The 27,933-nt window shown below is 44.2% G+C and overlaps 1 protein-coding gene across 21 annotated transcripts in view; it reads right to left on the bottom strand.

The window, feature by feature from the left end:
* The window catches only part of BIN1 (bridging integrator 1), a 93,593-nt gene that overhangs the window by 20,979 nt on the left and 44,681 nt on the right, over window positions 1-27,933 (bottom strand). For 6 of the 21 annotated variants that reach the window (XM_064661292.1, XM_064661294.1, XM_064661302.1 and 3 more), the window contains exons 5-12: window positions 27,416-27,511; window positions 22,812-22,919; window positions 20,129-20,221; window positions 14,817-14,902; window positions 13,407-13,482; window positions 11,310-11,392; window positions 8,601-8,651; window positions 3,753-3,903 (exon numbers count right to left, since the gene is read on the bottom strand). In XM_064661292.1, coding sequence (XP_064517362.1) covers window positions 3,753-3,903; window positions 8,601-8,651; window positions 11,310-11,392; window positions 13,407-13,482; window positions 14,817-14,902; window positions 20,129-20,221; window positions 22,812-22,919; window positions 27,416-27,511 — 744 coding nt within the window. The remainder of the gene's footprint in view (window positions 1-3,752; window positions 3,904-8,600; window positions 8,652-11,309; window positions 11,393-13,406; window positions 13,483-14,816; window positions 14,903-20,128; window positions 20,222-22,811; window positions 22,920-27,415; window positions 27,512-27,933) is intronic. The other 15 variants (XM_064661301.1, XM_064661300.1, XM_064661296.1 and 12 more) reach the window with 5 other exon arrangements.

The raw sequence follows: 27,933 nt of genomic DNA, 5'->3' as shown, positions 1-27,933 counted from the left end.
TGCATACATAATTAAAGCATGTGCAACCTTCAAAAGAACCACTGGGAAGGGATCAGATCAATTACTGAGAACATGATCCAACAGAACAGGCCAGCGCTGCCTCCCTTTTCTGTACTTACCATACCTAAGGGAATGAGAGAACAGGCTCAATCTGCCCTACTATGGGCAGGTGACCATGAGGACAGACTGATCTGCCCAGTACCGGCTCCCAGGTGCACTGGTTATCAGTGTGCTGTAAGAAAGGTCTGAAGGAGCTCTTGATGGCATCTTAGCTTTAGACAAGAACAACTCAAACTTCCAAGAAGCCACAACTGCTGTGAACCCAACTCTGCTCTCAGTTTCACCAGTGAGCATTGACACTAATGAAGTCATGTTTTCCAAATGGAGACCCAGGGAATGCATAAAACCATCTGACCTGGTAACTCTAATACCCAATAGCCACCATCATCCTAAAGACTCAGCCTGACACTGCATTCACAACCCTGTGGAAGCTGTGGTAGACCCTCCCTAGATCAACCCATCCACATCCTTTTTACCTTCTCCTGTGCTCAAAGCTTAATGATCATTTCTAGGTCAAATCAGACTTTGAGGAGCTTCTACTGTGTTGAAATAAAGCAGCCATACAAGTTCCCAGCACCAAAGCAATGCTTAGCACTGACAATGCTTTCCATTTACAATACAGTTTTACAGCTACTTGATCTTCTCATCATACCTAGGATCCCAAGGCAGCAAGACTCAGAGACCTGTCAATGTGTACCCAGTCTATCAGTATCAAGCCCAGATCTGAAACACAGAAATCCTTGACTCCTAGTCCTGTGTTCACATTCTTCCAACTTATAACTGAGCTCTACAAGGATTTATTTAGATTCCTAAGGATGTGCCTGGTCTTCTACAGGGTTAACCTACTTTAGAGAGAGTGAGTGTGTATGAAAACACACAATTTTCCCCTGTATAGCTAACTAGGGGAAATAATGAAAATAATGTCTTCTTTCAACTTTTCACTGTTTGCATAAGGTGGTGTGTCCATACTCCCTGAGAACAATCCCTTCCTGAAAACCCCCTGCTTGCAAGATGAGATCAGAAATTTCAGAGAAAAGCTATTCTCAGAACCTAGACACCCTCTGCAGAAATGAAAGGCTCCAATTACTAACTCTAAAGTAAAAAATAGCACAACTTTTCTGCTATTTATTTCTCTAATACAGTTAGTCTCCTTCCTTCCGATGCATTAGTGTTTTGGAGATGACCACTTCCACACTGTCCAGCATTACCTCCAATAGCAGTCTAAAATCACATTTCAAAGACAAGATGACTGATGTTGGGTTATACCTACAAATTAATCACTGACTAAAAACTTTGTTGTCTAGAATAAAGCAAATCCACTAAAATTTTTCTGCTGATTTGGATCCCCCAGAGCTTTTACCTGTCGAAATTCAACATAGTTGCACTGATTTCAAAAGTCTCATTACAGCATTTCAGTGGTGTAACTGAGAGCAGAAGTCTGACCTTTGAAGTTTCACGGACTCCCTGAAGTCCTGTGTCATCATCAAATCACTACACAGAGAGCTGACAGCATTCATTTCTTCCAAAAGACAGAAATAAACTGTTCTCAATAATTAAAGGACAGTAAAAGAGGTTTGGTGTTTTTTTCTGGTATAGGGAACAGTTCAAAATTTAGATAGCATTTATTTGGTCACTCCTGTTTTGTCATCTTTCTTTCCACAGCCTTTGCTTATCGTTTGCTTTAGTATTTCAGACATGAAGAGGCCAGAGAACTGTTCTTGCTTTTTGCATTTTGGTCCATCCTCCCACAGAGGGTGAGGCCCCCCAGCCTCCCTTGGAGGACTGTTGAACAAATCACTTACCCAGAGGTCAAAAGTAATAAGACCTGTGAAGACGTCAGTATTAAAGTTGAGCAGACACTTGTGTTTCCCAGCTGGCTGGCAAACTGACACACACTTTCTAGACTTTATCCATACAGACACTAGGCTTGGTTCTCAGTGTGAAACTCCTGCCCTTGTCTTCCCTCCCTCCGGAGCCAGCTCCATCTCTTATCAGGTAGTGTGATTATAGAGTGGAGCTCTTGCTTTTCACTGTAGTGATTCCTGGGGGGATGAATTAAATATAGACTGGGAACGAGCTGCCAGGTGGTGGCAGCATTAGCTGCAAATACCATTTCAGTCTCATCCTGAGGCCCATCCAAGGTTGCAGGGCTGCACTGGAATATTCTGCTTGCTTGGCAAGGGGTGCTTCTAGCCCCATTCCTGTGGGCAGGCAGGCAGGCAGCAAGTGAATAAGAAAGCACTTGCAGGCTGGCAAAAACAAAGGTTATCTGTGCTATTTAAAGGAAAGGGAAGAAGCCAAATTCATTAAGACAAGTCCACAGACAGGGTGAGTGAAGTCTGCTGTGAACAGCTTAATAAATCTGTACAATTTCTTGTTTAAAATTTTAGCCAAGTTCTGTAAATCTCTGGGGGAAAAAAAATCAGAACCAAACCCACAACAGAAAGGCAATTGTGGAAATACTATCTTCTCTCCCCCATACACACAGTCTACTCCAAGGTCCTAGCCTTGGTCATGGTGAAGCCAGTCTAGGCTGTGCAGAGACCCTGGAGAAGTCCTGAAAAGACACTGCCAGGCATCCACACATCTCACAGGGCTGGAAGCTTTTGCCTATGCAAAAACATCCCCTTCCTGTCCCTGCATAATCATAAAAGTCAAAAATGCAGTAGAGAGAAAAATATTCTGAGAGGTTCTCCAGAAACAGGAGACAGCCTACCCCACAGGCCTGGATTTGGAATAATGCTGCTACATATGGCAACAGCAAAGAAGTTATGGGTTGCACCCGTCTCTTTTCAGAGGCAAAACGTTTTCCCATACCAGTTTGGCCAGAACCTCTCTCAGCTTTAGTTCTTCCTGGAAGACTACACCCTAGTGTCCCACTTACTGAGATACAAAGATTGGGACCAGACATAAATTTGTTCTAGTTACTACTTTTCCCTACTAAGCTTTTCCCCCACTCAGCAACAGAGGGACAGGAAGAGGAAATAAATGTTTTATTTTCCTTAAATCCCAAAGTCAAACATATCATATGATATGCTGAGTAGCTACATCTACTATTTTGAACATGCTGCTGGCTATCTCCTGTGTATGGAAAGACCTAACAAAGGCCATATAGAAGGCATCAGACTCCATATAATGGACAGTCTTCTTCCTGGAACTCAAGTAATTTCTTCATAGCATAAGAATATAACCCCTTTATTTTTAGCATAATATGTTATCTTGGTAGTAAAGTAAAACATCCAAAGTACAGATGTTCTCCTTATTAATAATAAATTTTTTTATTTTAACCTTCTTCATCTACAGAAGTTCTTGAGAAGAAATTGGACCACTGAATTCCACAGGTTAATGCAAATGTAAAGAACAAACTTCCTTGCCTAGCTACAACTCCATCCTCCCTGGATCTTCTTGGCCATCATATCAGACAGCAAAACATATTACTGGCCTTCACCCTGTAAAGCCATTCAGAGATACTCAGTTCTTCCCTATATGATACAGAGATGACCCAGAAGCAACTCGAATTCTCAGGAACTTTCTCAGGAACCAGTGAAAGAGAACAACCATCATGTCACATTCTGTGTTCTCAGTAGCAGGATGAGGTCCAAAAAAGCAACTGCTGGATGTCTTTGACTCACAGAGCTTGTGCCATCAGCGGTCATACTGTGGAGACATGGTCAATGTCATGGGGACACTACCTGAGATGGTGACTTTGGGATGCTTGCCCCAGGTGCTTCCAAAGTGGATGGTTCCAGCTCATGGTTGACAGTCTTGGTCTCAGGGCTGGTGATGGGAGATCCATCTGGTGGAGGCGAGGGGCTTTTATTTGCTTTCGCTGGGGTGCTGTCACTGAAGGAAGTGGAGAGAGAAAGGGAGAGATAGGGAGAGAGAAAGAGAGAAAAGTCTGAGCCAGGCCTAAGAGGAGTTTTGCTAACCAGACCAGATCAGTGGCCTCCATTATCTCTTTGCTTCACTGTCCAGACACATGATGAAGATATTTGAAGCCTCAACAAGCTTCTGAGAAGCATCTTTGCTGAGTCACTTGCAGTGCAACACACTGCAGCAGCATTACTTTGCAGCACTCACTTTAGCTACTCACTAAATTACTACAGAATAGATATACTTGCCTCACACACAACAAAACTAAAAACAAAACCACCAGGCATACTGATTTTGCTAGATTCTAACCTACGTGCCTGATATTAAGTCATAGTCTTTAACACTGGGGAAGCAGATGGGGAAAGGAGTTCTTTGCTTTTTATTTAAGTTCTACAGATTAGAATTTTTCTGTGTGGTGGTCTACTGACACTTGCATGGGTTATGACTAATAGATTCGTAATACCTGAATAAGGCTGTAACCATAGTAACATTTACTTCTATGTGGTACAAACTGGCTAAGCCAGAAGAGAGGCAAACTAGACAGAGGTTTCACAGATCATTCCAGACAGCAAAGAAACAGTGAGGTTCCAGCTGGTAATAGATATTTCACTATTATGAAAAGTCTCACCAGTTGGTCTTTATTCCAGGACTGTTTCTGACACACAGAGGGATTCTTCAGGGAATTAAGCTGCAAGAAGCTACACCAATGGCATTTGTTGGTTCATAGCTTGGACAGATTTGGGCAGATTTTTCAAAGGAATGACAAGAGGCACACGCCCTTCCCTAGAGGGGTGCCTTGGTTGAGTGTCAAGTCAGTGCTTTAAAGTACAGAATTATAAAAATTTGGTAAAATGTTGGTTACCAGAGAATTTCAACAGGGATGAAGGTAACAACCAAATTCTCAGGAACAGCTGAATCATCTTGGCTAAAATTCAGCTCCCACAAAATCAACTAATCAATATATCTCAAGTCATACAGAAGTACAAACACTGGTGTGGGATATTTCAGCAGAAGTGGTTACAGTTTGGCAAAACTATACACAGCTGAAAACAGAATATCACAGCATATTGCAAAAAGGCTGTGCAACCTCATCTGCAGGATATATTTGCCTCCACTTATAAAGTCATACTTCTGTGAAGTTGAAGGCCTTGGGAGAGGCTGAAAAAAACATATCCTTTCCTATAACTTGATACAATAAATCCTGGCATAGGGCCAGAACTAGAGCAATGCAGACCAGATTCTGAAGGGACATCAAGTCATTTATTTCTTTGCTCTGTCCCAAGAGGGCCCAGAGCTTCAGACATGTGCATCCACTCACACTTGGGACACCAACGTTATGGTGGTCACTGGCTAACATGCATGATGGCCTCATTCCTAAACATTTGTTTACAAGTGGGGGATAGCAAAAGGAAGAAGGGATAGCAAGGCATTTCAACAAACCTCCCCTTCCAAGCAAGCATCTCACCCTGGTCAGCATTCCAGCTTTCAAGCTCCCCATTCACTTCGCCCTCACCCATTCCCCCCACTTTCTCCCCATATCCACATCCCACACGCACATTTCCCCACAAAGCACTTGTTCTCAGGTCCACATGCAGGTCGGACACTTCTGATGACACTGATGCCAGCAGCACACCAACATGATGCAACAAACCCAATGACGTTCTCTGCCAGCAGCTCTCAACCAGGGGCACACACACCAAGGGAAAAAGAGGGAAATGAAAAGGAAAAAGAGAAGACGAGAGACTAAAGAACATGTACGCCAACCCTTGCAGCTCTTCAGTCTGACTGGAAATGCCTACAGTGTCCTTCCTCAAAGGTTCCCAGAAATCATTTCAATACAGTGGGTTGTGTGAGAGATTCTGCAAAATTTACAAGGTTGTGCTACAGATTCAAAATAGTACTGGTTGGAGGGTGAAGGTAAGGAAGTCCTGATCTAAATGGGAGCAACCAGGAAACAGCAGGAAATGACAAAAAACGTCCTCTGATGATGGGGGGGGGGGCCACAGGGGAGAACCACGTTACCTTCCCCAGAGCTGAAAGCACTTTGGAGAAGATGGGGGACAGAGTGATCTACACCTAGACTGACAAGACTTCTCAAATGCCCAGACTACACTGGGAATACTGGGACTACTGGCTATCAGCTGGCCTACCAAGACAAGGGTAAGCTTTTCCTTCTAGGGATTTAAAAAGGCCATTTCCCCCAACGAGAAAGAAGTTTAGGCTTATTTTCTAAAGGCCATGAAACAGCTTTGTAGTGTCTTATTTCTGGTGCCTGGCAATTACTTAATTTGGAGATATATTGGTAAAAGGCTCCCATGTGAGTCAGCCCTTGTAGGATGAGGGGAAGAAACTGGGCTGTGAGGGCCTCACACTAAAGACTTCATTAAGTCACTACTATTTACAGCTTGTTTGATGTGCTGGCCAATCCCCCTAGGAAAATGCCAGTGCTAATTTTGGCTGAGCCTTTTTCAGCCCCTCGAGTGGTACCTTCATTCCTGCACTTGTTGCATGAATTTAGCCAGTGCAACCAGCATCAAGAGAGACAGTCACCAGGATCCTGTCCTTCACATGTCCTCAGGGAGCACACACAATCCACACAGAGCAAACTCCTGTCTCCAACTAACTGCTTGCTCCAAGAAACACAGGAAAAAGCAAGAGTGTGGGTACTGTACCCACTGACCAAACACGAGTAACACAGTAAAAGCAAGCCAAAACGACAAGGTCATTGCTCTGTCTTTTTCCTTCCCATGAGCAATTGGAAAGTGATGCCAAATCCAGGAATATCAGGTGAGAAAGGGAAGGAGGTGTCAACTTTCTTCTGCAAATAGAGAGCTAGGAACAGGGTAAATGCAGTTACTCCAGCTGAAAGGAAAGTAAAAATCCCCCAGCCTGTTTTAGTGCTGCTTAGCTCCCAGACCCTTCATGGGGCTGCTTCATTTGTTCTGGAAGAGCAGAGTAACATCTGCAGAGGGGATTCCCATGCATTTGTAACAAGCATACATTAGAGGATGAAATCTACTTTCCAATATGGTAAAAACAGACCAGTTACCTCCTGCCAAGTTCTCAGATTAAAAAGAAAAAAAGGCTGGCATCTCACCTAAGGCTCACACAGGGCCTTTTAGCCAAAAGTAATTCATTTTTTACCACCAAAGCATACTGAAGAATTATTAAAAAAAAAAAAAATAGAGCGCCTACATACCCAAACCTGTGATGACACAAATGTACATTCTTTCTGCAGATAAAAGACTGACCAAGCCCCAGGCCCTTCTTCCCTGCACCAGGGATTGCACATTTCTCTGTGACTCCAGCAGCTGCTCTAAAAGCAGAAATCCCCAGCACAGCCCAGGTCAGGCACCTTAACTGCTGGGCCAGTTGGATTTTATCAAGGCAGAGCAGGAGGACGTTGTGGCTAGAGCTCATCGAGGTGAGATTTATTAGCTCTCCTTCTGCTGTAGCATCCATCCGTTCTCAGTGACTGGAAGTATTAGACTTCCTGCCTGGTACAGGTACAACACCAGTCCAACAAAGGACAGAGACAGACATCCAGAAAAGTACTCCAGTGAATCCTCATCCTCCTTTTCCTATAGTAGAAAACCTCAGAATAGTAACAACACAAGACATTGCTTCACTACTTTTCATTTGAGACGTAAGTATCAAGAATCAGCTTCCCTGTTCAATTACCATTCTCCACTCTCCAACCTCCCACTTCACAAAGGATGCATGGCAGAGACAAAGAGAAGGGCATGACTTGCCCTAGGCAGCAGGAAGCCAGAATCAGAAAAGCAAGGATACCAATCCACCAGCACTTGCTTTTATTGCTTGCAAGATACCATCTTGATAATTCCATTTTTGTTCTTCCTATAGGACCCCCATGGAGGGAGTACCAACACAATGAATAAAAATAAATGAAAATTAGAGGAATTATGCAGCAATTCCCACTTTGCTCCAGAGCATGTTTTTGTCAGTCCTCAACTTATGGTAACTCTAGGCATTGTAGCAATCCAGTTAATCAATGCCATCACTGTCTTGAAAGGCATGATGCAGACATTAGTCTTTATACAAGACAACAGACTTCCTTTTCCTTCAGCTCTGCACAAAATTTTAAATGGATAGAGCAAGACAGTGAGGATCCTCAAGAACAGAGCAAGTAAGGAGCAAAGCTGGAAGTGTCCTTCTCCCACCTCATCATCCTTCCAAATGCAACAGGTAGATAGGACAGGACTTCTGAGTGTGAAAGACCTGTTTACTGGTCCTCCCTGGCCAGGAAGGAAATGAGAATACAGCATTTCAGACTTGTTCAAATGGGCAAACCCAATAGTTAAAGCTAGAAGTGTTAAAAACCTAAAATTGATCATATATCCCATGGAAAACACAGCACTGCATTTTCCATCACATAAAACCAACTGGACAGACAATGCCTGAGTTTTCACACTGCCTTCTTAGATAGGAAAAGAAGCAAGGATTCAAATCAGGCACACAAGCAGTTAATGGGATTATCCAGACACAGAGATCTCAGCAGGACCCAGCAGGCCATGAACACATCATATCATGCAAAGAATCCCTCTCCCACCACAGGGTTAACACGTGCCAGGCTGTTAGAGTCCAGCAACAGCCTCTCCAGTTTTAGGAACTAAATCAAACACGTATCGAAATGCTGCTCTCCATACCGGTACCTGCTCATCTTTTTCCTCAGCCTGGCGAACAGTTTAGTTTTCTTTCTGTTGAGGATGGCACGCAAATCACTTCAGTTACAGGATGGCACAGTTAAACCAGGAAGCTTCCATACACCCATTTATGTGGTGCCACAAAACTCATTGTAATTAAGATAACAGGATCTCCTCTCTCTCTCACACACACACAAACACACACTTCTCTTCATTCCTAGAAAGCTATGGCCTGGTTTGGAGAAAGTGGGAGAAGGGTTTTTATGCCTGTGAAAGATCTATATACATGTAAGCAAACTAGAATTTTTCCTGCACTTTGGAACATGGGGCCATGGTGCACATGGAGAAGAAAAAGGAAATTGTATAGACCACCAGAGTCCTGTAAAAGTCCTTTTTTTCACAGCTGCTCACTTTCCACTGTGAATATTGCTGCAAAAGAAACAAGCTCCCCATTCTCCTTTACTTATGAGATCTGCACAGTCTTGTACAAGGAACTTAATCATCAGCTTTCCTACCATGTCTTTTTCCAGTTTGTCCAATCATACTAGGATAATGCTACTGATCTCCTAGCTCTTCTAGGCATCTGAGCCCTGAATGTTCAAACTCTTTCAGAAGCAAAACCCAAACCCGTGCCTGAGGTTCCCAGAAATACACCAGCTGCTCTGTGCTACTGTGCTACACTGCCAGCATCAGATTCATCAACAGTAGTATTTCTGTAAGGCCTCACACAAATGTCATAATGACATGTACAGATAATTGCCTCTCTTCTCACACCTCCTCATTCATTTCCTGCCATTGTATCAATCTCCAATCCTTTTCCCAGTAGAAAAGGGTTAGGGAAGCATCTGCTCCTACTGCAGACCACAATAAGCTATTTCCTCCCACACACTTTCACTCCAGCCTTGTGCCACAATGAGAGGCCAGATGCGCAGCAGAGACAGAAGTGCCTCACAGCATTTCCTGGTCACTGCAAAACATATTTACTACCTTGGCAAACCTTTGCTACATCCTCCTACAACACCCTGCTCCACTGCACTCAGGAGGAAGAGAGTTGCTCTGGGGCAGGTCTGGCATCTCAGCCAAGATACAGCAAGATGAAGCTGCAGCACTCAGATTGCTCCCCACACAGAGACCTCTGCGCGTGCTCTCACTTTTGGCTTTTAGGGCCATGTGGTCTCAGCCAGACAAAGAGCACAGAACTGCAGCTGAGATATCCATTACAGTCCCAGATGAAGGCAGCAGTCTGTGGGGGCAGGAATTGTGAGAACAGGTAATTTGTTCATTGAAAGCTCTTTCGGGCCAGAAACTTCATGCACAACAGCAATGAGCATCTCTGGGCCAGACTGTCATTGCAGCCTGCAATTAGTTTGTCAAGGAAGAAAGAAAGGAGGAGGACGGAGCTGGGCAAAGCAATGGCTATAGCCTTTATCTGTCCTGTTATCTCATCCTCCTCCAAGGACCCTGGAGGATGTTACTAACAGAGACAATGCAGCCCACAGTAGCAAGACGATGGGCACCACAGCCTCCACACAGGGTTTCAGTCTGGTTGAGTTGGGGTGATCAACATGCTAACTTGGGAAGAAAACATCATTTTCACAAGCAGTACTTCTACTAGCATCTCTGAAATCTGGTGTCAGCAATCCAAAATTCAGGGGCCAAATTCAACTCAAACTTCCTTGATCTTTAGAGCTGGCAAACACCACACACACTGGAGGAAGAAGGCACACAAGTCAGCTCTGCATGACTGCAACAGAAGGTTAAACTGGGAGGAGCGACAAGGGAGCACAGAGGTCTCAACAGCTGATCTACCCCTTCTGAATCAATGCACTCAGACCACAGCTTGCCCTTACTTCATGCTGACTTCACCTCCTCCCTCCATCAATACACCAATTGAGGACTTGGGCTGTGCTCCTGATTGCCCAGCACGTGGGATTAGCAGCAGCTGGAAGCCAGAGCCTAACACTATTTCATCACTCACACACTTGGATGAGAGCCAGTCAGCCTAATCCAGAGCCCAACCTCTCCCTCCCTTCTCAGTGCTAGAGAATGTGCAGACTTGCACTTAACCATACAGGATAAAACCCAGCTGAGGAAACAAAACTAAAAGCCCAAAGGACACTCACTCCTTGCATACATGCAGATTGAAAGTTCTCTGAGGTCAGGAGGCCTCATATTAGTGATGCTGCAACTCCTTCCTCAACACACAGAAAAGGAAATCCACTTCATCTGGGTATATAGGACGGGCATAAGGCTTTGGCAAAATGGTGATTCCAAGTTTGGAGGGCCAAAGAGGAGGCTGGGGAATTAAATAGGCTCTTGGTGCTCAAGCTGTAGGTACATAGTGGAAGCTTTTGAGAGAAAGAACAGGACAGGTGCTGGGCAACTGGACCCAGAAGGAAGAACAGCTCAGTAGCACATGTCAGTGCACGGAATTAGACTTTAAAAAAGCAGAGCTGAGAATCAGTTGCCTACATATCAGCACCTAGTGAAAGTTTAGGCCTCCAGATGCTAACCTAGAAAGGTAAGAGGTATTGTATTGTGTCAGCCAGCGCCAAGTGCAATCTTGGACATGTTCTAGGAAGTCTCAGGAGGGCACTGGCAGGTAATCAAACCACTTCCAACTGAAAGCATGGAGGTTTCGACATCACTAGGCAGAGACATCCCTGTCCCTCCTCCCCTGCTGAGGGAAACACACTACCCACAGTTACTGACCTGGGCTGTGCTTTAACAGGGAAGGCATTGCCTGAGTACTGCTTGTCTAGACCCAGCAGGACATCATGAAGATTTTGGTTCAACTGCAAAATACAAAAACAAAAGAAAGAAAAAGAATGAGAAAAGAGCAGGAGTGCCAGAAGAGAGTCTGGGCTGGCCTGCACAGACTGACGAAACACAGGCTTGTGCCCAGATATGCACACATATTCAGCTATCCCAAGACAGAACAGCCCTAAATCTGTTTCCACTTCTCTGTGGGGTATGAAATGCTATTGAACATTCCCATGTTCCTCATGGGAATGCTCTGTCTTCCTTACAGATCACCCTTTTAGCTTCTCTGTGACTTGGCCCTGCCGGTGTGCTGCCTGGTGCCACTGCAGAAGCAGGGTGAGTGTTTATCTAAGGGTCTGTGTGCTAGAACTGAAGCTTCACTCTGGATTTGTATCCAAAAGCTGTTCCTCAGACCTGCTTATCAAATCTATGGCCATTTCAGCTGTGGAGTCAAAGGCAACTAGACTTCCAGTCAACAAGCTTTAACTTCACAGTCTGCCTGGGCCATCTAGGTTTAGGCAGCACCTAGATATCTTTGCAGAAATTAGGGGTTAAATGCTCCCTGGCACCAAAGGCTGCAACAGTCACTTCAGACACTCCTACTCTGAAACAGCCAATCCATAAATAAGATGAGACACCAGATTTAACACTGGTAGGAGGAGGGATCCCATGTAATCAGTGTCGGAGGCATTTTGCAGGCAACAACAGCAGTTAATTGGATGTTGTAGCAGTAACAAGAAACAGATGGTTTTTATGGAACAAAGCAAAAGCTCTGGTCTCGTACAAAATTCCTCAAGAAAGAAAAATCTTGACATCATACAAGAAGAGCATTCCTGTCTAACAAGCACCTTTCCCATGTTTTGTTGAATGTAAGTTAACAGTAACAAACTGATAATTATAACAACCCTCCCTATTCTTAACAGTTAGTTCATCCCTCAGTGAAGAAGAGCAGGCTATTAATTGGAAAAGACCCCATAAAATGTCAGCAGGGCTCAAAATTGATGCATTACACCAAGTCAGAAGGCCCCTGACTTGGGAATTGAAGGACTATAATGTTTCCTGTTGCTTAGCAGCTGCCTTGTTGTCAGGATGACATTGGGGAGTGGAGGGAATATAAGGGTTTTCCAGCTGGGCTCTCAGTCCCTCCTCAAGATTAGTGCAACATTTACAGAGGGCGTGCAACTCCTGGAAGCAGCATACAGACCTAAGGAATTCAGGAGACTTCTCTAGCTTTTAATTGAAAGAACAAGAACATATTTGTAAATTATACTGGCAATGGAAGACTTTCCCACAGACTGGTTCGGAGGTCTCCTCTGGGTACTGGCACAGAGCACCAGGATCCAGCTTGCCACCACCAGCTTACAACACTGCTTACTGCTGTGATTCCCAACTCATGACAAATTAGTAGCCCATATAAGGGCCATGCTAAGTATTCAAATGGCTTCTTCTGGGTCACAGGGCAGGAAAGAAACCAAAGCAGAGAGGTACTGCAGGGAAGTGCCTTCTTGAGGGACTGGAGTGAGGCAGGTCTCAGTCTTTAGCCAACTTGCAGACTGGCAGATTTCCTGCTGCTTTCAACCCCACAGCTAGGCTGGATGAGGGTACACAGCAACCTGCTACCAGGTAGCAGAGGAGGAGGAAATAGATACCATGCTGAATGTGCCCAGGTTATAGGTTACAGATCCATAATGGAGACGAACGAAAAAATGTAGCAAGAGAGAGATCTGAGAATGGCTTCCCTTTTCCACTGTGGATCTGCAAACGAGCGCTGTCAAGTGACACGAACTCCCCACTGCTGCATGGCCCTGCAGTCTCTTCCCTGTACTCCATCTCTTTACATTACTATGTCAGACAGCCTTTGTCCAAAGAAAAAAACTATGTGTTTATATTTTTCTCTGATTCAGGGCTGTTTTTTCCTGACAGTTTTTTGGTTGTTTTTTTTGTTTTGGTTTTTTTGGGTTCTTTTTTTGGTGGTGGTGGAGGTGGTTGTTGTTTTTTACTAGCAGCGAAGACAAGATAAGTAGGATAAGCTGTTAGTTGCCTTACCTTGCTCATTTCTTTATGGAAGTTCTCTTCTAGGCCTGCTATACTCTGGAATGTGTTGACATAGAAACCAACACGACTGCCAAATGAAAAACAAGACAGAAGAACTTAATGGACACAATGCTCTCCCTATACTTTTCAATTCTGCCCCTTCTGCTACGTTTCACCCACCATTCCCATTTAAACTGAACTCTGTCAGGTCTGGTATATGTGGAAAGAGAAGGGTGGCAGGGGAGTGTGAAGGGGGTGATGGAACAAAGGCTAGGTACGGGGCAAATATATCCAAGGGGAGAAGGAGACCAGGGATATGATCTGAATTTGTGCTGGCTAAAGGGAGAAGGAGGTGCAGGGCAGGGAGGAAAGAAAATAAAAATATGAAAGAAGGGGGAAAAAAGGTGCCTGAATAGGAAGATGGAAAAAGGATGGAGGCTGTGATGCAGACAGAGTGTTGGGAGAGCTGGGGGAATTAGCAGGATGATAGATATCAATTCCCTCTGAAGTCCCTCAGCAACAGGGGAAGCAAAAAAGCATGAACTGTTTGCTTCAGAGGCAGGAAGAGTACGAAAGCATAGGATAGACACAGAAAGCAATAGGGAAGCAGAAGGATCAGCTGGACAGCAGGAGCCTGTGAACAACCTGTGGCACCTTAAAATCTCATCAGCTGCCTGTCACCCACTTGCCTCTAGCCAGCCTGCCAGCAGCCAACAGAGAGTGCTCTACCAGCACTCAGCTGAAGGAACAACAGCAGGAGCGAGATGGTCACCAAGGCCAGCAGCATCATGGTTCTGCACACAGAAACACCCAGATGCCTGTATCCCTCCCAGCTCCTTCCTCAGTCAGGCCTGCAGGCTGCTTTGAGCAAGGACACCTACTCCGGGCTGGACAGAAGGCAGACATCAGCACTTCACTTTCCCACCCTGCTGCCACCCACTCTCCATTCCCCACAGACCAGCACTGCCAACCCAGACATGACTGCTGCATTCAAAAATAAGAAACTGGGACACTTCTAGGAAGATTTTGACTGCTTTCCACTGTGCCCTCCCCATAAATCAGCCTCTGCTACCCTTCAAGCTAAATGTCAGTCTTTTTCTTTCACCTCCCTTTTCATCACCACAGCCACTGGTATGGCAAATCCACGGTCTCTCAAGTGTTCCAGTAAAGTTGGGCAGAGTTGGTAGGGCAAAAGGATTAACTGGACAAACAGAGAAACACAGTTTCTCCCTGTGGTAAAACTGTATTTTTCAAGAAAATCATGAAGCAAAGCCCAAAAAGCACAGGGTGAATCTGGCTGGGGGGAAAATCCTAGGACAGACTGAGATGATCCAGAAAAGAAGAGCACACACCCCGTCCAGACCAAGAGCTTGGCTATTCACTTCCTTCCAACCAGCCCTCGGGAAAACTTCCAGCACTCACCTATTCCATAGTGAAGGCAGTTCCTCCTGCAGATCAACATTCATCTCTTCAAACACCTTCTGAGCCTTTACTAACTCTTCTTCAGCCTTAATAACAGAGATAGGAGATTGTCAGCTCCAGTACAGACAAGTATCCTGCAAGGCTGAGACAACTGTGACTCTTTTGACTTCTTTGGGAGACCAGGCAAAATTCTGGCATGAGGTAATCAGCATCCCAAGTGAGTCTCCCAGGAACCAGGGTTGCATCATAGGTGACCTGATGCCCCTTCATCATGAATGTGTTATTCTCAGGCTTTCTCTCAATGGCTTTCCCCATTTGTATACTCAGAAAGTAATTCAAACAACAACTAATGTGTTTTAAGTTCTATAAGTTCTATAAATTTCCCTAGCTTCAAAAACTGAATGGAGTTGGTCAAGCAGTTCAGCCTTGAGCTTGGATATAGAGGAAGGTAATAGGGCCTCTGTTCCTTGCCAGGTCCCAGAAAGAGTTGAAATCCATTCCAAATGACATTAGAGAAGAATCTTTCCACGTGTGGACTCTTCATGCTGCCCCGTCTCTTCCGAGGAAGGGAGGAGGTCTGCATCCTTGGCTGATACAGCTCTCCCACAAAGCTGATTGGAGAAGCAAGGAAGAGTATGCAAAGCATGAGTTGTGCCAGCAGGAGGCCAGGCTGCAGGGCTTGAGCAGTACATCTTGGTTTCAGTGGTCTCACACAAGCACAACCCCTGGCTGGCTGTCAGCCACCAACACCAAAAGCTGTATCCCTCGTACAGGACCTCTTTCTTCCAGCTGAGAGTCTAAATTTGACCTGTTCATTGCACCTAGACACTGACAGATCCCAACACTGATGGATGAATTCTGTCAGGTTTCAGTGACAAAAAGGATGATCCTGGTTGTTCCTGACAGCAGACACCAGCAACAAGCCCATTCCCCTTCCTACATTTGTCCCAGGTAATTTCTTCCTCTTTTCAGTGCCCTGACTTAAAACTCAAAGTTTTCTAAATAAAATTTTATTCTGTTTTTATTCTGTAATCTACAACAGCACAGCATTCTCCCATAACCCTGTGCAGTGGGTTACAGGATGGAAAAATCCCTGCATGAGCAACTTGACAACACATCTTTATCAGTAAGGTCAGCACGAGTGCCTATACATGCAACAGCAGCAGGAATGTCACAACACCACAGGCCTCTGCAAAGAGTTCACAAGCCACAGGAACTGGATCTCCCTACGAGCCTGCAGTCAGATTTCTACCCCTTCTAGAAATCAAGTTTTATCTTCTTTGTGCCAGCTTAATTAAAGAAATCCAGCTTACTGCTCCTTAGTGATGCATACACACAACAATAGGACTGATGGGCAAAAGGGCTTAAAAATATTTTGCAGTTCAGAATCCTGTTCCTCACAGAATTGAGTAGGATTCTTACACTCTGTTTCTCTCCTGACTTATGAGCAAGCCACAGAAGCTCCTACTTTCCATCTAGCTCCAACTGTAAGCGGGTTGTTCATTGCTGCCCAAGGAAAGGCTAAGGCTTTGTACTCAAGATCACAGGAGAAAGTTTACTCCAGAGAAAGACTCAACTGGTAAGTATTCAAAAGTTAAGTACACTTTGTGAGGAACAGACAGGGGGAGAAGGGGTCATGATGCTTCCACCCAGAAACCCCTGTTTCGCTGCTACACTCACTGAAAAACTTAACATTTCAAGAGTTTGCACAAAACCACCAAAAACCCTTTTAAACAGAGACACAGTTTACGCTGAATCAGAAACAATGATCACAAAGACTCATTCTGCCTTAAAATACCTCTATGAATGAATACTTCTAATGTAACCATTTTAAAGGAAATAAAAAACCCAGTCCATCCCTTTGGCTTTACTTTATTCTAATTTCCAAACTACAATGGAACCAGAATCAACCCAGGAGATGTGGTAGCTGGGAGATGAGGTACCATTGAATGCTGTTAGTTTTACAGATATGGTGAATAGTAATAACATTCTTTCCCTCTCTCGTTTACCTGTTTATAAGGTCAAAGAACCTAGAAAGCAATGTGTGAATATTGTGACATCCCAAGGCAAAGGCAAAATCAGCAACAGGCAACGTTCACTCTAGAGTAGTTGTAGGAATCAGGGATCCATCCAGTGCCTGTGGCTCAGCTACTGCTCCTATTCCCAGGTCTAGCACTGAATTAATTCTTCAGTCCTTTGTTAGTCCAGGGATTTTCTCACCAGTGGGATTTACTTTGCTTGGAAGCAGGAGTCCTGGCACTTGACAGCCCTCACTGCTTCCAGCTAGAGCCGAAGACAGAGACAACCTGGTCACAAGGTCTGCTAGAGGACAAGCCGGCTCATGCAGTAAGGTGGGGAAAGGCAGACACAGGTTTCAGAGCAGAGCCCATTGCTACCATAGCCGTGCATTTTCTGTTTCAGCTGCCACCCTTGCCAACCTGATGGAAAACTGAGGCCAGAACGAGATAATGCCCAGGTCCACAAAATACAATCTCAGAAAATCTTTCTCTCCTCTCCCTGCCTGAAGGGGGAAGGTTTGAGCAGAAGCTGGACAACACAAATGCTTTCCTGACCTTCCGCCTAGCCAAGGCTCAGAGTGCCAAGCACCACCAGTTCAGTTGTGATGGAGGGTGGGGGAGGAATTATTCCACAGTTTCTCTTATTACCATGCATGTCAGCTCTCATGAGTGTCTGGCTATGTCCAGCCTGGTGCTTTCAGACCATCTGGTGACCACTCCTCTTCAGAGACTATGCTCTGAACTGTGGTAATTAAGCACTGCTCAGTAAATAGTTTAGATATCCATGAGGCAGGATTAAGGAGGAGAGCTGGGAGCCTCCCTAGCCCCACAAATCTCAGCCAGACTCAGCTCTCAGAACGGCAGCACAGCCCAGGACTCAACTTACTGACTTTCTCCTACAGACAGAGATATTTTTCTGTTATCATTGCAGCACCAAGGACGTTGCTTTTTAGATTCAGCATGTCAATGGAGCTTAGTCAAAAGGCAAGAATTTGCTGTTCTAAGCCATTTTCCCCTTTGTTTCAAAAAGCACAGTCACTAAAATTTGTAAGTGGGAGCATGCAATAGCAACTCCCTCAGGAGACTTCACAAAAAAACCCCACTGTTGTTTTTGTTAGTATCTGCTAAAGTCCTAAAGAGCCAGTGGTATGCACACTGGAGGGAGGAACTTTGCTTCATAGTAGAAATAACAGATCTCACTGACCCCATTTTAGCATGGAGGTTGTAAAATTATCGGGCAAGAAGAGACAGCAACACAGCTGCTGGTAAAAGGAAAGACTTTTTTTTAGTCTTAACATTCTGAAGCTTCTCAATAAATGGAGCATCATCAGCCCTCCCAGTTTTATCAAGAGCTTAATGAGATTTAGGGCTGTCATTAACACCTTCAGTCTTGAAGTCACGCAAATGTAAAGACTGCCTGCTCATGTTTGGGAAGGCAAGCTGGAAAAACCTACCGGTTCAGAATACAAGCTAACCTTTATTGAGGAGGTTTTTTGTGGTTTTTTGTTTGGTTTGCTTTTGGGTTTTGTTTGGGGGTTTTTTGTTAGTTTCCAATAAAAATAAAAATTAAAATAAAAAAAGAAAAAAAAAACAACCCTGAATACTCACACAAGTAGAAACAAAAAATTAAGGTGGGCAATAGTATTACTTAGCTCAAGAATGAAAGCGGAAAAAACTTCGAGGACTTAAATTGATTTGAGAGTATCTGTGGTCACTGAAAATATTAAAGCTGTGTATTAGGAGATTAACACCCCCACACCACAGTGGGTGGAAAGATTACACAGTCCCTTGCATATGCTTTAGGACAAAGTCACGTACAGTGAAATTTTCAGATGACTCTTGGTACCCTGTCCAAGATCCGAGTGCATGGATGAGGGGGCACTTGTAGGTACTGGGCAATCTGTGAGTAGTGGCATTACTCTCACTGACTCCAGCCAGTCTGAGAAGACAAAAAATGCCCAAGAGCTGTTTTATTTATATATTTATTTGTGGCTTGAGAAACTTCCCATACCTGCTTTCTAGTCCTCCAGAAATACCACCAGTCAAACAGACCAATCAAGAACCACAACTGTGCAGACAGATCCCAGCTGGGCCAGCAGAGGCACAGGAAAAGCCCCTGGCAGCTTGCCATCTCTCCTCCCTTCAATCAAGAATGAATACATATTTCCTCCCTTTGTTCTACATCTTAAGCAGGGTTGTTAACAGCTCTTCTTCCTCCAGGCTTTACTGACATGGTAATCTAGTTTTTTCCCTGATCTGCAGTCATAAACTGACTGTGAAAAACCCAGGTGCTTGTTAAGGTGAGAACAATTCAGTGTTTCTACACTGAATTAATTCACTGACAAGGAATGTGAAGACATAGGAACATTCAAATGAGAACAGATGAGCTCACCAGGAACTTGTGAGCAGGTAACTGGCACTCTCCCACTCTGGGTAATGATTTACTATCCCTTGCTCATTGAAAGCCTCTACTCACTGACTTCTGTCAACTCCCTCTTATCCCTGAAAGTGTTCCAAGGGAAACACTGAGGAAGATTTCATCAGGAAGTCACATTTCTATGCAAGTACGATTGAAATTTTATTTGCTGCAGTTCCTCTGAGCTGCTCTCATGTCCCTCAAAACACTGTAACTTAAATTCTGACAGATGATGTGACGATGACCTCAACCTAGAACTGTTCAAATACATCACATAGGGTGCAACTTGCCTGATCTGGGCCCACCTCTTCTACAGATTTTGAAACCCTGGATCTGGAAATGGCTCTTTTAAACCACAAGAGCCAGGACAGTGCCCATTTGGGAAACCTGGACTTTACCACAGGAGAATGCTGCAATCTAACTCAGCAGCCACAGAAATTGTAATGTTATTTCTTTCCAGCTTTATTGAACAACATGACTGCATAAGTCAATTTTCCGGTGTTTCCTCTTTTTCTTTTTTTGAAACAGCAACAATAAAAATTGATTGCTTCTCTTAGAGGAAAAAGAAAGCAATAATTGGATGAACTGTACTGCATCATCCTCTGTCTCAGCATTATTCCATAGCCTTTCTTCCTCCACATTTCATTTTAGGGGGAGGAAACGGTAGTCCAGTATTAACACACCTGACTAGAAATCAATCAGGCAGGCACAGATTCATTCACTGGTCAGCAACTTCCATGTGTCCATGTGGCTCAGGAGCACCAAGGACACGTAACAGAGGAGACTAAAGTGAACGTTGCCTGGAGATTACTTGCATGGTACAATCTAGAGCCCAAAATAGCGCATGCAGGGTTAGAGCCAGGTAGATCAGCAGTCACCTGATTTCGGAGCAGATTAGTTTGTGCAACGAGGTGAGCTTGTAGCTTCCCTTGACACCACTGAGGCGCAGCTTTCTCAAGCAGCGAAACAGGCTGGGGGGAGGGAGCATGTTTGAGTGAAAAAAAGAACAAAAATAAACAGAGAACAAGAGAGACACAAACATATATCTTTTAGGATAAAAAAATTAAAATCACAACAGAGAGTGTATTTAGAGGCTGGGCCAAACCAGTATCACCAAAGCGAGATAAAAAAACAAACATCCTGGGACCGATCAGTTATGAATCCTTTGAAGCATGCCAAGTTTAGCAGTAATTAATGCTCCCGTGTGGGCTGGATACTGAAGACCAGCCAGGCAGCTGTAAGAGCAACAAATACAGTTGTTAGTGACCTAGCACACAGACAACCCTACTCCAAGGCATGGCTGTGAAGTTGGAGCTCCTTAAAGAGAGGTCAGGATTAATTAACCATCATTATTATTTGCATGCAACAGCTGAAAGTCCATAGTGCCTTATTTTAATGGCAGGATGTAAGTTTAGCAATAAGAGGCAGGGGTCCTGGGTGGGAAAAGAACATCCATATATTAGAAAAGAGAGACCATATAGTGCCCAAAAGTATCGTATTGCTATTTCTGTTACTATACCATGAAACCTCAATCAAGTCAGTTCCCACTTGTATGCTGTGTCAGAAACACGATTTCTCTTTCCTAGGGGCCTGTCATCATATTCCAAAGAAATTTACAATGGAACAACCCTACTTCAGAGGTCACACAAGCAAAACTGCAGGCACAGGAACAGAGAGGTGAACTACCTACACCAGCCAAGTGCATGCTGAGCCCTGGCTGTTGCCCACAGCCCGACAGAGCTGCACGACTGCAAATGTCAGACCACAGGCTGGACTGTGAAAACTGCTCACTTGGGAAGACCATACATACATAACTCTCTGGGAGTTAGTGCTCCCATCTTTGCAGGATCAGGACAGTGCAACGTGTCACATATTATCCTGTGCATGAGCTTATGGCCTAAAGCACAGAGATCTGATCTGATCCAGTGCACACTTTGGCTCACAAGAAGAGTCCAATCAAGTACTAAGAGACTCTTGCACAGGATGAATCAGGAACAGAGCACCAACTCCTGAATCTCAAGAACTTCACTCTTCAAACTGCACTTTTTTTCATACTTTTTATGTCAACTTAGGTGAGCTTTGGGGGCAACAGCAAGTGCAGCAATGATGAAGGCAGCCAGCCTCTAGTGCAGAGCACCAGGTACCAACCTGAGTGGATCAATTCCTACAAAAACCATTTCCACTGCAGCAAAGATCTCACAGGCATGCACCAATAAAAATAACACACCCCATGGAAATTCTGGTCTTACTCACAAACGCAGTGAATTAGTGCTTTGAACTGAAGGCACAACCAGCTGGGTCTCATGCCTTGCATACAGAACGAAGACTTGCTTTGCCACAAAAATGATACAAAGACACCTGGGCCATCAACCTCTCTCCCCTTTTGTCTGTCAAAGTTAATCACAGTGCATGCACTGGGTGTGTAGATGACTGAAGAACTGCATCTTAACAATAAAAGTACTGTGGCCATTAGATGCACATCTTTCACTCAGGGGAGAGATGCATCTTAATTTCTTCCATGTAGGAAAAACACCAGCATCTCTCACGTAAGCCCATATTCCCCCTACCAGAAATAACTCTAAGCAAAGGATGACAACTCTTGTTAGCCTGTAAAAGATACAAATCTTTCCTGCACTGCTTCTACCCTGAAGAGTCCCAATGTGCCATGGCCCACACTGAAGAGAATTAAAGATGTCTCCCCAGCACTGGACTATTCTGTTGTGTCAAAAACTGTCCTGTGGAGTGAAGCACATGGATTCAAATAACTTGGGGTACAGGAGTAATCCACAGCTCATTTTCTGGGTAGTATTCAAACCATGTACCTACTCTAGAACAAAGTTAGCACTACGATTTTTTTTCAGCTTCATTAAAAAAAAAAGTAAACTTTTAAATTTCATTAAAAATAAAATCCTTCACTCGAGTGTTGGGCATGCTCTGCAGTAAACCCTGGATCAAGCTATTCACAGGCATGAAAGAAATGTGACAGCCATATTTATTATCCAGTAATTGTGACCAACAGACAACATAACACATTCAACAACTGTGCATAGAGTGCACTTCCATCAACAAACTTGAAATTCACACTCCTAAGGGTCTCTGTCCTAGGATATCAGAGGACTTCACAAACACAATCCACCTCAAGCAACACTCAAACACTACTCTAAGATGGGGAGAGAGTCCCAAGAAGCAGGCAAACTGGAAAATTTTTCAGGGGCATTGCAAGGTTTTGCTTCCCCAAGAGATGCATAGGCTTCTGAGCCAGAGGTTACTGGTCCTGTAGCATGGGAGTAAGCACATGCATTTAGCCACCAAGAGATGCAGACTGATGATGGTGGGTCTGAACCAACCCAGCAGAGGCTATCCTGTCTTCTAGGAGAACTGAACAAATGAGAAGGAAATACCTAGCAAAACCTCACCAGTTCACAACACCGCAGTGATCTTAAAGGTCCTTTCCAATGTAATTGATTCCATGAAAACACAGTGAAGAGGTACAGGTGCACTTAAAAGCTGCTCAGTAAGCAAACGCAAAATGATGGCTGCATATCCTCCTGTTTGCTTTACCTTTGCGATTTTGGTTTCATCCTTCTTCTTTGCAGTTTGCAGGGCTTCAAAGTGGTGTCTGGCACTGTCATAATCCACAAGCTTCCTTCCTCGCTTTGCTATACGAGACTAAAAAAGAAGGAGAAAAGAGTCATGCCAATCTTCTCCAGCAGCCAAAATTGCAAAACCTCTCAGGAAAACAACCCTCCTCTTCACCCAATTTTCAGAGCACCCCATGCTCTGCCCACACAAAGACACTTACTGGATCCTCCATACAGGCTGCCCAGAGAAGTGGCCATGGGAGCCACCTGTGACAACCACCACTCTAGAGGGAGCTCCTCAGGAGACAAGCAGACAAAGCCAGGGAAGGGAAAGGGATCCAACCAACAGGCCCCACCTCTGGCTGACATTAATGTTTTCAGAACTGTAGCTCCATTGTTTCCTAAGCCCCACTGCTTCATCATTTTCAGGGCTTCCTGGGGGCTGCAGCCAGTCTCTAACCAGTTCACTAGTTTGTGTGGAAGCTTACAAGTATAAGTTCAACAAAAGAAGGCATTTTCATTGGGAGCACAGCAAAAGCATTCATCCATATGCTCAGGATATGCCTAGGACAGCCCTTTGGACCTTGTGACAGGAGTTGCAGACAGAAGTGACTGCAGCCACGGGCAGTGGTCTGCTGTCAGTCACTACTGAGCAAGGGCAATGTGAGGGAAAACCTGCAGCACTGTATAACCAATAGGCAAGACACACCAAAGCTGTAACAAACACAAGGGTTTGTTGTGAGACTGTGTACCAGACTCAGACTCAGGAATGGAGTCCTGACAAATCCATGGTTGCAAATCCAGGATAGAAAGGCAGACCTCTGCCTTTACCCTTCATCATCTGAGGTGCCTCAGGCTCTCTCCTCCAGCAGAGATGCACTATTTTAAGGCTCTGGTCCACTGGGCTGCCCTGTTTCAGGAATTATCCATCCCCTCAGACCCTTGCCTCCCACACTATCTGCAAACACCCCAGACTATCTGGGTTGGAGCACAGGTCTTCCCAGCCTGACCCTAACCCCCAGCAGCTCAGAGAGTCTGGACAAGCGTCTGTGATCCGCAGTCTAGAGACAGGCTGGAGAACAGAGTGAAAAGGCATGGCAAAGAGCCAGGAGGCTTCTAATTAACCACATCACCCAGGGACATAGAAAGTGCAGAATGAGGAATCAGCTTTTGGATTTACTCGCAAAAGCAGAATCCCCCTCTCTATGCGCTTGGCAGGGAGGTAGGGTTTCATCTCCCCAGGCTCCCGCAGATAAGCTGCAAAACTGCACTCAGGGCTGATCTCTCTGCCAGACCAGCTGGGACCAGTTCGCACGTCTCCCACACATGCTCCTATGAACTTCCAGCAAACGCTAGTGTAGCTCTGTGTGAGTCACAGCAGATCTGCAGGATCTCAGCCACACACACACCCAAACTGATTTCTAAATGTTCAGCTAAATCCGAGAGGAATCACGAAGAAGCTGAGCCACCCCACAGCTGAGGGCACTATAAGACATCTCCCAGACATCATGTTGCCAGCCAGGAGACAGGGTATTTATTGCAGGGGGCTCCAGCAGAATGACAATCTCTGAGATGCCAGTTAATGTATCTTGTGAACGCACCAGATAAAACACACGGCCCAATCGGGGATTTGAGGTATGATTTTTGCCCCAGGTCAGATTGGTAGAGATAGCTGGAGTTTTCCCCACCTCTGACAAAACAAACAGCCACTTCCAAGTTTTTCTGCTACCCCACCAGGCAGTTTGATTCAATGTCACCCATCTCTCAAACAAGGTCACTCCTCCCTGTTTTTGCAGCTTCTGATCTTCTAACACCCACCCTCATGTTTCCAGTAGAGCACATGTAAATGCTGCAAAGTACAAATACAGTGTGTGTGAGCCCTCCTGGAGTAACCACTGTCCACACCATTGCCTGTGATGGCAGTAATAGTGATTTAGCCCAGTCCTGGAAGGCTACAGGAATTCCTTGTATGGCTCTAGGACAACTGAAGGTACCCACCACTAAATGCATGTAATAGCTGAACTCCAACAGAGTTTACTACTTTGCAACAAATCCATCTTAATTTGAGCCTCCTTAAAAAAAAAAAAAAAAGAAAGAAAAAAGGAGAAAGAAAAACAAAGCCAAACCACACCCTCCTTTACTGATTTCATTTTAAACCTAGTAGGACACCAGTTTCAGTGCAAGACAGAAAATTGCCAACTCCACAGCTATTCAGAACTTGGGTGACAGTTTATCTTCCCTGGGCTCACTGCAGAGACTTATATTCTTATTGCACATTCTGCAAAATCAACGAAAAACTCACTCAGAAATATTAAAGATTATGCAAGAATCCTACTCTAAGAGGTACAGACAGTGACCTGCAAAAAAAGGATAAAGTACTTTTTGTATTCCCTTTTGCCAAGTTAGAGAAAATAGATAGGCTTTGTTCAGGGGTGAACAACCAACATTGGACAAATTATTCTCTTTAACATACAAAATCCCTTGCTAAAGGAATACTATGTTTTCACATTGCTGCTGTGCATCCCTTTGCAAGTCCAAAAAATTCAAGGGAATTTTTCCAACCCCTCAAGTGAAGACGAATTCAGAATAAGTTAGCATTTAACAAAAAATAACACATGCATGATCTAACTCATCACATATTTTGAAATAATAGAAAACAGGCCTTCACATAACTAAAATAAAATCATCTTCTCTCCAAAAATCATCTTTTGTTATCACAATAATGTCAGAATTCCAGGAAAAACAGAAAATTTTATTTTGTGGAAAACAAAAACCAGAAAACTATTACCACAACAACAAAAAGCAACTCAAATATTGTGTAAACTACATAAGACTGGGTGTTTGTTTCTGCCAACCTCAAGAACTCTAATTCCTTCTGTGAAGCCAAACTACACATCTGTACAAGCGTAGAAACCTTCAACAACTGCATTTCTAGGAGTTTCTACCAGTTGAAGAAAATATACTTGATCTCAACACTTCTCAGTGCTCTGGAGTAAGGAACATGATGCATCCAGGTGAATGACCAATAAAAACATACTGACTTTTTTAAATCCATACCACTGGAAGTCCATTTGAAAGAAGTAGCCAACTCTTGTGAAATATATCCATATTTTATTGTAAGAACCAACATAAAACCAAGTTCTCACTCGTTTCAGGAAGGGAAGCAGAGGTAAGTAGTGCTCTCTCTAAAACATTACTCAAATTGTGCATAAAGTTGCTTTTAGGCAACAATATAAATTTTTCCTCTTCTAGAGCATCATCTGAAGACTGAGAAAGAATATTAGTAATAAATACTTTTGTGGCCCATTCAGAAGTCATAAAGTATCCATGGGAATTCAGTACCTAACACCTTGAGTTTTGGTGGAATTTGGATGGTCCAAAGTCTTGTGCTCCTCTTAAAATCCCCCTGTAAAAGCTCAGCAGGACCCCATCAGATTTAAGAAATGATGAAGATACTCAACATGGGAAACATGACACTATGAGGTGACCCAGTGCACAGCCAATGAGGCTGGTAAAATGTGATTTGGACCAAAACAGTGCCAAAGTCTGAGCCTACAGCAAGCCCCAAATAAACCCTCCTGCTTAGGAAGCAGCGCACAAGGCTCTGCAGTGCTAACTGAGGCACATGGCATCACCCTACATGGAGTGATCAGCTCTACAGCCTGCAGTGGGTGGAAAGCAGCAGCAAGCCTCTTCGCCCTTCCCCACTTCAGACTTCCAGGGTCAGAAGAGGCTGGAAAAATGAAGCAAAAACAAGGAGTCCCAGGAGACAAGGACACTGCTGTTCAGGGCTCATTTTACAAGCCTGTGACCTGCCCCCCTTTGATACAGCACGATCCTCCTGAAGCAACAAATATTGACAAAAGTTTTAGGAGACATGTGGTGGAGAAAGGGTTGTTTTCACTGGAAAGTATCCAAGCTGATACTTCCATATGGTGATATCATTACTAGTGCTTCCATATGGCGAAGACATTTCCTGCACAATCCTGAAAACGAATGGAGAGGAGAGAACTGTGGGGGAAGGGAAGGTCACAGGACTTCATTCAAACCCAGGTCCTTGGATACGATCTCTCCCAAAAAGATATCCAGCATTCCCCTTTCCCTGAAAAAAGCTGTTTATACACACAGCAGGACTTCAAGGACTCACAGAAATCTGCCTTCCACACCAGTCTCTACTTGTAAAGTACATTTGCCACCAACTTCTTCCTCAATGTTTTTGTGCTTACAAGGAAGTTAAAAGACAAAAGGACTAAAAAGAGAGATTGAGAATTTCTGAGCTATTGCTGACACTGCCCCCCTGCATTCTGATGCAATAAGGAATTTGATGGATCCTCCTGTTTCACACTTATGTTTTCTCTTCAGCATCTTTCCCCTGGATTCTTCACTCTCATTTTAAGCCCAAAAGTAGAACAAAACATTTTCACATAATCCAGAGCTGCAAGCATCTTGGCTGCTCTCAAAGAAAACCTTGGAGCAGCATAGCACACACATCCTTCCTAAAGAAGACGGGGATGCAAGAAATTGATCTTTTGAGGTTTTATCTGCTGTTAATCTCTAGATGAAAAGATTTAAAAAGACTCTTACTTTAATATCTGGAAATTGGCCAAGGTACGTATCCATGGTCAGAAGTGCTTGATCCACCAGCTTCTGATGGAAATCTGTCCATAGGAGATCATTGTTCTGAAAAACAAAAGTAATGAGCTAACTATTAAGAACACAAGGCTCCACATTTCTGTTTTTTCTCTGTGAATGCTACAGTCAACCATCTCAGTTCCCCAGAGCTCTTAAGAAATAGCAATTTCTTTGAAAAACTAAGGAACAAAGAAGTTAGTTGAAAACAGAGATCTTGGCAGAAATGTACAAAGCCTGATGTTGCTAATTCAGGTGACCTCTCCAGGAACAAAGTGCCTTTGAAGACCTGTCTTTCCTCCTGCAATGTTAGATCAAGTCCTTACAATGGAAGGGAAGATGAATGTCAGACTGGCTGTACCTCCTTCTCCCTGCAGCCACAAAAATGGGACACCTGACACCTCAAGGCACCATTTTCTGCTTTTCATTACAAAACAGCTTTCTGGAGGATCATGAACAATAACAGAAAGCTA

Source organism: Pseudopipra pipra, chromosome 7 (assembly GCF_036250125.1).
Source record: "Pseudopipra pipra isolate bDixPip1 chromosome 7, bDixPip1.hap1, whole genome shotgun sequence".
Taxonomy (NCBI): domain Eukaryota; kingdom Metazoa; phylum Chordata; class Aves; order Passeriformes; family Pipridae; genus Pseudopipra; species Pseudopipra pipra.
The sequence above is the reverse complement of the archived record's forward strand: the minus strand, read 5'-3'. Positions and strand labels throughout refer to the sequence as shown.